Source organism: the organism of the source record quoted next, unplaced genomic scaffold (assembly GCF_019419815.1).
Source record: "Pyrus x bretschneideri cultivar Hongxiangsu unplaced genomic scaffold, Pyrus_bretschneideri_v1 Contig3, whole genome shotgun sequence".
Lineage (NCBI taxonomy): Eukaryota > Viridiplantae > Streptophyta > Magnoliopsida > Rosales > Rosaceae > Pyrus > Pyrus x bretschneideri.
In genome coordinates, this window is record NW_025999612.1 from 12,239,578 (window position 1) to 12,251,388 (window position 11,811).

Here is an 11,811-nt window from a genome sequence, read left to right on the forward strand (position 1 = left end):
AACAATTTGTATTTTGTATTATATGCCAAAAGTTGCATTTTAAGAAAAACCCGGTACCTTAATAACTCCATAAGATAACTCATTAGAAACAATGTTACCTACATTTTATTCTTCTTTTTTATATGAAATAAATTGCAATATTGGGTTTCTTATTGAAAAAAAATTATATATACATAAAAACAAAATCATTTATATTGACAAAATACATGCAAGTATTGTAATCACTCAAGTATATCAATGTTGTATAGGTGCAATATAAGATATTTACCCAAGTTTCATCGAAAATGTTACACACATGCTTTAATTAGTTTTGGCAAAATTCTACGAAAATTTTACAAAATCACCTTTTTCACAGAAATTTTTTTCCACATCACAAGCTCGTTAAAATTCTTGCTAAAAAAATGTAATGAAGTTTGGAAACGATACTAATTAAGGTTTCCTTACTGGCTTTACAAATCGCATTTTTCACCAAAATTGTTGCTCACGTTTTTTAATCGGTTTTTCTAAATCAAAAAACAATAATTCATTTTAGAACTAAGCCGATCCATTTACACAAGTGTATGTGTAAACTCCATATAGTCAGCACACAGACAATGTTTCATACGTTATCTTGACCATTTTTTTCATCAGGGTGTGCTATTCACACATCTCATTTTACTTCTCACACACTCCTTGATAATTTATGTTCGTTGATCTTCTTCAATTCATCTGATCCGACGATCGAAAATTAAAAAAGTGTGTGCGAAGTACAATGGGTTGTGTGGATATCACATCCCTTTTCCACCCTGTTATGAAAGTGAAATATACCTATACTGTATTACGCGAACGTGAGACATGTAGTATTACTTTCAACAGGTGGCACGCCTTGCTACCTCACACTTATCCTCCTTGAATCCATATCTACACATTCAATCAACTCTTGTACATTACGTACGTCGCTATGCTTCTTCAAAAATCTCTCTCAATTTCATAAAAATTGCAGAGCTGGTTGTGGCTACATAAGCTGCAAATGCACAAATCGAAATATTATTGCTTATATAAAAGAATTCATATAACTTTGTTTTCTTCTTCTTTTTTTGCGACCATTCGGTTAAATTTTGTTTTGCATGTATTAGGGTAAAGGGAGTATGATTTTCTGTCATTCTAAACTCTCTCCCCTTCATTCCCATCCTATTTGAATAGTTATGATTAAGTTACATCAACATCTTATACTGATTTCTTTATAGAGAGAGAAAGACAAAGATGAAAGTGTGAGAATAGGGGAGGAAAATGGGGAGGATTAGGGGGGAAAGAATCGTAGTCTAGGGTAAAGAACTCATTCACATGCAAGATTTGACTCCATTTGGTAATGCATCAATCAGCCATTGGATCTTGAACTCTCTATAAGTACTAAACAAAATGAGTCCATCTATGTCACCCAGAAATTAATAAAAAATGATTCCTTCAGAAATAGCCATCCTAATCCTTGTATTCCCTACCTTCCTGTGGTCTCTCCCTAATCAATGCCTTCTCAAGGCAAAGCCGAAAACTACATCCTGGCCCTAGGGTACTGCCAATCATTAGTAATCTTCATATGCTAGGCGACCTCCCACACCGCAGCCTCCAAAACCTGGCAAAAAAATATGGACCTATAATGTCCATGCGTCTAGGGTTCATATCAACCATAGTGGTCTCATCTCCCCAAGCAGCAGAGCTATTCCTCAAAACCCACGACATCATTTTTGCTAGCCTCCCCACTATTAGTGATTGTGTGCCTTTCCTTAGTCCACCTAATCTTCAGGTATGTTACCCTTCATTGTTAATTACCAAACTTGTTACATGAATAAAGTATCTGGGAGATGGGCCAATGTCCACTTCTAACTACACTAATATTGTCTTTAACTTATTAATTACTACATGCTTAGGCCGATAAGTGTGGAATTTTGTTACAAAAGACCTCAGTATTAGTTGAAATAGAGTTAAAATATTTAAACTCTTTTTTTTTTCTCTGTCTCTGTCCAATGTCAGATAGTTAAACATGCCCCCTCACGTAAGACCCAATTAGTTGGTCATATGTGAGAAATCCACACATCGGCAACCATGTGGAGCCAAATTATGACCTCTCTAAATAATTATTAAAAAAATAAATAATTTAATCATAACGTTGTAAATTTTACTATCGTTTCCAAACTTCTTTTCATTGTCTGGCAAAAATTTTAACAAGCTTGTGGTGTGGAAAAAAATTCTTCGAAAATAGTGTTTTGTATAATTTTCTTAGAATTTTGCCAAAACTAATTAAAGCCTGTGTGTAACGCTTTAGATGAAAATTGGGTAAATATCTTATATTGCACCTGCGTAAAATTGATATATGTGAGTGCAAATATGGACCTTGCTACAATACTTGTATTTAGTCAATGTAAATGATTATCTTTTTATGTATATATAATTTTTTTTTTAAATAAGAAACCCATTATTGCAATTTATTTCATATAAAAATAGATAAATAAAATGTAGGTAACGTTATTTCTGGTGAGTAATCTTATGGAATTATTAAGGTACCAGGTTTTTTTTTTTAAATGTAACTTTGGCATATAATATAAAATAAAAATATAGATTGTCTTGTTCTTGTTAAATCATTTAACCAATTGGAGAAAGTACATGTTGTCCACCTCCTTATTTATTTAGTGATGACTGACATATTTTTTCCATACCTTAATTACTGCAGGGCTGACCCTGAGATTTTAGGGGCCTTATGCGAAAGTTAATTGGAGGTCTTAAAAAGTACTTAAGAATATTTTTTTTATTTTTTTGTTCAAAAAAATAATTTTAGTTTTCATTTGAGTTTCTTTAAATTATAATAGCACAAACAAATTTAACAAATCAACAAGTGGAAATGTGATGTATTGTTTTTCCTTAACTATTTAGAGGGTCAAGATTTGAATTTTCATGTTATTATGTGGAATTTTTATATTATTTTGTGGAAGCTTATGCATTTAATAAAAATAAACTAAAAAAAAAAATGGAGACGAGTTTCGAACCCCATCACCTAGGCCGATGTAAAGAAGCGGTAATACCACTTGCGCTTAGACTCAAGTTTATAATATTCTACACATACTGCTATATATACGTATATACATGCAAATTTAAAAAATCAGGGGCCCTTCCGATTTGGGAACCCTATGTTGTGGCACTACTTGCACCCCCTTCAGGGCTGGCTGCCTTACTGGTCCTTGCAAATTGTATTTTTCAAAAAAAATTGTTGCACAGGGCTTTTAATCGGTTTTTTCTAAATCAACAAACAACAATTCATATTAGGACTAATTAAGCTGGCCAATCCATTTACACAGGTCTATGTGTAAAACTTCGTACAGTCACCACACAGACAACGTTCCGTAAGTTATCTTGAATAATAGCCACCATCCTGTCTCATTCGCCAAAACACCAGAAATTAACCTGCATGCAGTTTGACTACTTTTTTTGGTTTTGCCCCACACCTCCCTGGAAAAGTTGAAAACACAGCATGTAAGTAGAACTAGAAGAAGACATGTTACTTTCGAAAGATGGCACATGTATCCTCATGTTGTCCATATCCATCCATATTCAATTCTTGTGCATCCCCCCACAACCCCCCCACAAAAAAAAAGTGAATCACGTGGAAAAGTTAAACACCACCCCCGCCGCCCCAACCCCCCCCCCCCCCCCCAACAAGTTGAAAACACATGTATGTACAACTAGAACAAGACATGTTACTTTCAAAAAGATGGCACATGAGGATTGATCCATCCATATTCAAATTCTCTCTCAATTTCATGAAAATTACAGAAGTAGGCGTAGGGTAAAGGGAGTAGAATTTTATCCCTTCTTTATCTCTCTGCCTTTTCCTTCTCTCCAATTTGAACGGTTTACAATTAAACTATGTCAACATCTTTTATTGACTTCTTTATAGATAGAGAAAGACAAAGGAAAAAATGTGAGAGAAGGAAAGAAAAAGGGAAAGAAATTAGGAATGGAGACAATCCTAATGGAGGTTAAAGAACTCATTTTTCACATGCTAGCATTTGGTATTATATCAATTAGCTGTTGGATCTTGAACTCTCTATAAGTATCAAACAAAATGAGTCCACATGTATATATATATATGTGTGTGTGGCTAATGTCCCATTTATCAATCTCACCCAGAAATCATATAAAATGAGTCCTCCAGAAATAGCCATCCTCATCCTTGTATTCCTTACATTCCTATGGTCTCTCCTCCGCCTAATCAATGCCTCCTCAAGGCAAAGCCGAACACTACCTCCTGGCCCTATGGCACTGCCAATCATTGGCAATCTTCATATGCTAGGCGACCTCCCACACCGTAGCCTCCAAAACCTGGCAAAAAAATATGGACCTATAATGTCCATGCGTCTAGGGTCCATACCAACCATAGTGGTCTCATCTCCCAAAACAGCAAAGCTATTCCTTAAAACCCACGACACCATTTTCGCTAGCCGCCCCAAACTCCAAGCCTCTGAGTACATGGCCTACGGCACGAAGGCCATGGCCTTTAGCGAATATGGCCCATATTGGCGCCATATTCGGAAACTTTGCACGCTTCAACTTCTTTGTCCCTCGAAAATTGAGAGTTTTGCTCCGCTAAGAAGAGAGGAGGTAGGGTTGTTAGTGCAGTCCCTGAAGGTAGCTGCGGAGGCGGGCGAGGTGGTGGATTTTAGTGAGAAGGTCGGTGAGCTTGTTGAGGGAATCACGTATAGGATGGTGTTGGGGAGAAAAAATGATGATATGTTTGATCTCAAGGGGATTATTGAGGAAGCCCTATTCTTGACAGGAGCTTTCAACATTAGTGATTATGTGCCATTCCTTAGTCCACTCGATGTTCAGGTATGTTACCCTTCATTCTTAACTACCAAACTTGTTAGATGAATCAATAATAAAACTAGGGAAATGCTAGGAACACTGTAAAGTATGGGCATTTAGAATCATTGCACTCACGCTATTGCTAAGCACAAACACAAAGTAGAGGCGTTGCAAATAAGTGCACGCACATATGCCGGACTGATCTTAGCACTACTCCTCTAAAAAGATTTGAACTCTATTATTTAGATGACGTATTTCAATAGATCCATCAACAGGAACAGAAGCAGTGTCAACAAATAAAGTGAACGAGATTAATTCATAGTTTAGGGAAACAGAGCTTGTTTGAATGTGTTTTTAAAATGATTGAAAGTGTATTTGGTAAAATTATTTTTAAAAACAATCGTTAATAAAAATGCTAGCAAATCTTGGAAAAACGTTTAAAGTGCTTTCTAGACGAAGCAAATATAATTGGTGCTTCTTGTAGAAAGCACTTGAAATATTGCTTTTAGAATCCAAAAACATTTTTTCCAAAAGCAATTTAGTCATTTAAAAAGCATATCCAAACTCAGTCATTAACTAGTTCACTTTCGTACAAATTAATCTGATAATCTGAGAGGAATATATGTTTACTTTAGCCAGCTCACTTATCGTCTTTTTGCTGGTGATATGACTCACAAAGTCAAAGCATCCGCAAACTATAAATGCAAAATCATATGATTCATATAGTATGGTCCATTCCATAGCCTGCCGACGATAAACTATCTCCTAATTCGAGATGTAAAAACATATTAATATCTTATTTTATAGTTTCAAGATGTGTAGATGGAAGTTCTATGCTAACGGGAGATGTAAATTTGAGCTTTTATTTAATTTTCTCTCTTAGAGTAGCGGAGTCCACCATAAAAAAATATACATACATACATATGTATATAAGTTCTTATTTATATTTTCCAATCAATATTTTACATCTTTCTGACCAACTTAAAGTAATAAATACAAATTGCTCCCTATCTTATCCATTTGGTTGCCAATGCCATCCGGGATATCATTACAATAGCAATGGATTTAATGCACAATTCATTATTTAAGGAACCTTAATTTCTGCAATCAACTATACAAATTTAAAATATATTCAACAGGCTCTTTAAGGGAGGATCTCCATTTAAAAAAAAAAAAAAAAAAAAAAAAAACTAGTTGTAGAGCTCATTCCACGTCAAACTTCAATAATACGAATTGTCTATATTTTGTCTCTATTCATAGGTCATTCTTGCAAAAAAATCAATTCAATCCGAAATCATTTGGTCATTTGATTGTCACGATGAAATTTAATGTTTCTTATAACATAATGTTCGTCAATGTCTTGGAGCTCAATTAGATTAGTTGATGCCTCAAACATTTTATATTTGGCTAATTTTGCAAGAATGATTTAAGAGGTACAACTTGAAAATAGACAATTTGGATATCGTTGAAGTTCAATGCAGTATAAACTCCACAACTAATCTGAAAAATGAGAATCCCTTCCCTTAAAACCATATGTTACATGTATGTGTATTTTTTTTCTCTTATCCTTCATAAAGGATGTAATACTAATAATAAGGATTTTATTTTACCATTGAAAATGAGGATTTTACAAAAATTCAAAAGATAAAATGCTAGTAAATATGTAGATATAGATTTTGAGGCCTTACGCAGTGGGTAAAATTGAGTTTAAGTCCAGTTTTGTAAGAATCAAACTCCTAGGACGGAAAATTTGCATTTTACATGAGTGACTCTGATTATTGAGTTTAATAATTACTAATGACTTTAATTCCAATAAATGATCAACCATTTGATAGAGAAAAATAGAGATTAATACATAAAATAAGGACAAAAGAAGTCCAATAATATTATGGGAATCAAACTCAATGTACATGATTATATATAGGAATGAAACTAAACAAAACTAACGTTTCTCTATGTAATTGTTACTTTCATCTCAGAAAAAAGGGTTGTACATGATCCCTTGCACCCATGTGAGAGTGTCACCGTATGTGCCTATCCTCACCCAAAAGTTACTCCAAAAATACAAGATTTAATAGCTTTTATATATGCATGCATGTCTTGTCCATTTCGTTGTCTCATAAAAATGATGGCTACAGTACTCGACTAGAAGTACATATGATTGATTGATTGTATGGAATCTTAATTACTTCTTCCACTTAGGGATTGACCAAGCGCATGAAGAGAGTTAGCAAGACTGTCGACCAACTACTCGAAAAGATAATTCAGGATCATGAGCAAGGTTCCAGAAGTGAACAAGGCAATCATCATAAGGACTTTGTAGACGTGCTGCTTTCATCAATCCACCAACCATTAAAGCCCAACGATGAGGAAGTCTACATGCTCGAGCGAAAAAATGCCAAAGCCATTTTACTCGACATGATTGCGGGTGCCTTTGACACCTCAGCCACGGCGATTATCTGGACCCTGGCCGAACTCTTAAGGCACCCGAAAGTAATGAAACGTCTCCAAGAAGAGCTCCAGAGTGTGATCGGAATGGATCGAATGGTGGAAGAAAGCGATTTGCCAAAGCTGGATTACTTGAGCATGGTGGTCAAGGAGAGCTTAAGGCTACACCCAGTTGCCCCATTACTAGTCCCTCATCAATCCATGGAGGACATTACAGTTGATGGATATCACATACCCAAGAAATCAAGAATCTTTATCAATATTTGGACCATTGGGAGGGATCCAAGTGTATGGTCAGATAATGTGGAAGAATTCTACCCTGAAAGGTTTATGAATAGTAACGTTGACCTACGTGGACATGACTTCCAACTCATACCATTTGGGTCTGGTCGAAGAGGGTGCCCTGCTATGCAATTAGGGTTAACCACAGTTCGTTTTGCTCTGGGAAACTTGTTGCACTGCTTCAACTGGGAGCTCCCTAGTGGAATGCTACCTAAAGACCTGGACATGACTGAGAAATTTGGCTTGTCGTTGTCGAAAGCCAAACACTTGCTTGCCATGCCGACGTGCCGCCTGTACAATGAAAGTTGATGATTGGTTTATTACTCAAGCGTTGATAGACGTACTCATTTATATTGGTGACATATCATTTAGTTTACAATTTTAGTCTCCAAATTTAGTCTCTCTAGTATTACTCTCTTAATATATATATATATATATATATATAGTATGTCTAGGCATAAATAAACATTAATTAACCGTATAATTTGAATTAATACAAGTATCTTGTAGCTCAGTTGATTAAGAATATTATTCCTTGCACTTGAGGTTGCTTCTTCGATTTTCCCTCCCGTAAAAATTAATTTGCTTGTCACCATGCCCACCTACGTACCGCCTACACGGTCAACCTTCATAAAGGGTTGAAATAAATGTCTTGTAGTTATAATAGTATTCCAAGGGAGACTACAAATCCTACTCGGTCAACCTTCATAAAGGGTTGAAATAAATGTCTTGTAGTTATAATAGTATTCTTTGAGTAATGCTAAAGAAACTAAATTTATATACTAATTTGCAAACTAAATGAAATGTCACAAATAAGAAATGAACACGTTTATTAACGTTTAAATGATAATCCAATTATCAACTTCCATGTCATTTAGTTTACAAAATTTAATCTCCGTAGCATTACTTGTGTTCCTTTTATGCCATCTCAGACTAGGAAAGATTAAAGTAATTACATCGAAAAAGTGTTAACCATAATACATTTTTCGTTCTCTTAATTGATGTTTAAAATCATCTTATACGTTTTTCATTCTCTTAATTGATGTTTAAAATTATCTTACAAAAAGCTAATACAATTAGAGATAGTTTAGATTAATATTTCAATAATTGCGCCCTTTTTACTTACTTATCTAAGTTTATCACTTTATGCGTGTTTCCCTAGTTTGTTTTGTCTTTTGGGTTTTGCACTTAGGTTTCATAATTCATTCATTCGTTCATTATTTCTTTCTTTCCTTCTTCCCACCATTCTTCTTTCTTTTTCCCCTTTATTGACACACCCCAACCGAGATCAGGGCATGCTGGCCGTCACGTGGAGGTGACGTAGCCATGTGCACAGTGCGGAAGCTAAAGGAAATAATATAAAAGTACGAATAATTTAAAACTAGCATATGTAATGTGATAAAATAAGTGCTAGCGAAAGTGAGACGCTGAATTCAGAGCCTAAAGACTACAACAGTCCAAAGAAAAGATACAACAATAGTGCACCCGAAGGTGACCCTACATCGGTGCGTGTCTGTTAGAAATGCCGGGACGTTCTCTGAGAAAACCACCGAACCCGCTAAGCTACTAGAACCTGGAGGGGCGCAAAACAAAAGCGTGAGTGGGCAAAAACAAATTCTTTGAAAACCATTTCATAAAATACATTCTAACCCCTCGCCGTAAAACCTGTATACTTCCCAGAAAATAAACATATATACGTAGGTATAAATATGCCAAATATGCTCAAGGGTATGCCATCATGCTCAAAGGTATGCCGTCATGCTCAAAACCTCATAATAATATGCAAGGGCTCAGGTATAAACCGTGTCAAAACTTATCACTGGCAGCCGGAGTCACCTAAAGTGACCTGTACGGCTGAATCTAGAGCTTAAATCTCAATCTCAACAGCTAAACCTGCTCACGAGTCGGAACCACCTATAGTGGTCTGTACGACAGGCCTGGGTACGATACATATAAACGCTCTAGTGCTACGATCACGTGAAGACTGTGCGAATAATCGCGGGTCACCTACGAGTCGGAACCACCTATAGTGGTTTGTACGACAGGACTGTGCACCTAACTTGGATCCAAGCTGAGCGTGTGGTGCAGGAAGTGAACAACACGTGAAGGACTGTGCCCTACTCTGGGCGGGAGCACTAACACCGGGGGTGCAGGTTATGAGCTCTTTAAGCATCTCTAATCACCATTAACTGCATATATGAAATAACGCTTATCTGGCACTTACCTGTGCCTCCACAGCACCATTATATATATATATATACATACACATAATTGAATTTATAAATAAACGTAGATGCAACTAATCATGCATAACCACCAATTATATAAAAGAAACGGCATATAACGAATAAGCATTTATACTAATTTCTGGGAATTATATGTATATAGGTATATACGGAAAACCAAAAGCCCACTCACTGGTATGTGGAAGGGTCGTAGCCCCCCTGCCTCGAGTGTGCACGCTCGTCCTCGGGATAGGAATCACCTATATGCGAATTAACTATAAAAACGTTAACTTTAAAGCACATAACCTTCCGTTCAAAATAACTTCTCATACATTGCTCAAAATGGACAAATGAATATACCAACGTGCTCTACACAACCTCAGGATCACAACCATATTTTTAAAATAATTTTTGGACCTCTCACGCGCCCCCACGCGCCAAAATAGGCACGGACCTACGCGCCCCCACGCGCGGCCACGTGCCGTGCACACTGACGGTGTCAATTGACGCCGTTAGGAATATTCCGTTAAAACTCCGGAATATTCCGTTAAACTTAACAAGATACCGTTACTGCCGTTAGGAATATTCCGTTAAAATTAACAGAATATTCCTGTTTCTTCTCCGGCCTATCCTCGCCGGACTCCGGTCACCGGAAAACTGGGAAAACTTTAAACTCACTATTCTCCTTCGTTTTTCAACCAATTTTCATGATTCTTGAACCAAAATGAAGCTTAGACCTAGGAGAATCACGATAGACTACTTTTAAAGGCTAAAAACTACGCGATCATACCTGTCTTCAAACTCAAAAACCGGCCAACTTCGAACCAAGCTTTCCCGACGTCCAAATTTGTCCAACGAAGCACTCCGAGGCTCCTGGGAACCTCACAAACACAACTACAAGCTTCAAAATCCCAAAAACTAGCTAGGTTAATTTTGCATGAATAGTACCCCAAACGGAGCTTGTGAAATCGACGTGAAAACGTCGAAGTTCTTACTTGAAAATGGCACCACCGGACTCCTCTCAGCCTCACAAGCACGATGGTGGTCTTGGTTCCCTCGATCTGTGATGTTTTAGTGTAGTTGTGTGTGTGTCCGTACGAGTTTAAAGGAGAAGAAGGAGGATAGAGACTCGGGAGAGAGAGAGAGAGACAGGGAAAGACAGTGAGAGTGAGAGTGACAGTGTGTGTGTGTGTGTGTGGCCCAACACATGCCACACCACACAAAGCAACCAATTACGTCAAAAAAACGAACTAGGGGCAAAGTTGACAATTCACATGTACGTTTTAATATTTCCGGGACGGGATGTCACATTTATATTCTCTCTACATCTCAAACACAAAACGTAAAAACTATAAATCAAATAGTCATCAAACGAATTCTTAAATTTTGTTCTCTTAAAATATACTTTTTGTTTGGAACTCTCTCATGTAGCATCCATCTCGCTGTTTTTTTTCTTCTTATAATACAATGATATGTTTACACCACAGGATGAGACAATCACTTGGTATCAAACTTGTCATTCATATGATTCGAACCTAAGACCTCTCACTTAAAAGTGAAGGGTAGTAAAGGAGAATATTGTGGTAGCAAAAATCTATCGTTTTCGGCCTAGACGGATTTTTACCTACAAAACAAATAAACACCTTTATTTGATCAAAGACAAAGCCACGCGCCCAAAGAGTGAAGGTGGGGGGTTGTTTGGCCAATAGATGTTCAATGCCTAAGTCAGTTTCTCTAAAAAGAGAGAGGTTTAGGGCTTAATTACGTAGCAAAAGGTTAATAAAATTTGGTGGAGAATGAGGTGTTTATAGGAGCTAGGGTCGCCATGGAGGAGAGAGATCTCGTGCTATGTATCGTCATCCAGTTGGCCAAGGTGTGTCATCCGTTGGATGGAGTATGAAAGAATTATCCCAATGATATTATTGAATAAATAATATTTGCCCAAGTTTCATATAACCTGTGAGGCACATGCTTTAATTAGCTTTGGCAAAATTCTACGAAAATTTACTAAACCACTATTTTC

General features: G+C 36.6%; 1 protein-coding gene across 1 annotated transcript; it reads left to right on the top strand.

The window, feature by feature from the left end:
- Positions 1–3,988: 3,988 nt before the first annotated feature.
- On the top strand, positions 3,989–7,942 carry LOC103938668 (cytochrome P450 CYP736A12). Its single transcript, XM_009348700.3, has 2 exons — positions 3,989–4,857; positions 7,036–7,942. Exons 1-2 carry the CDS (start codon positions 4,171–4,173, stop codon positions 7,870–7,872), a joined length of 1,524 nt encoding a protein of 507 aa, XP_009346975.2. The 5' UTR covers positions 3,989–4,170; the 3' UTR covers positions 7,873–7,942.
- The last annotated feature ends 3,869 nt before the right edge of the window (positions 7,943–11,811 follow it).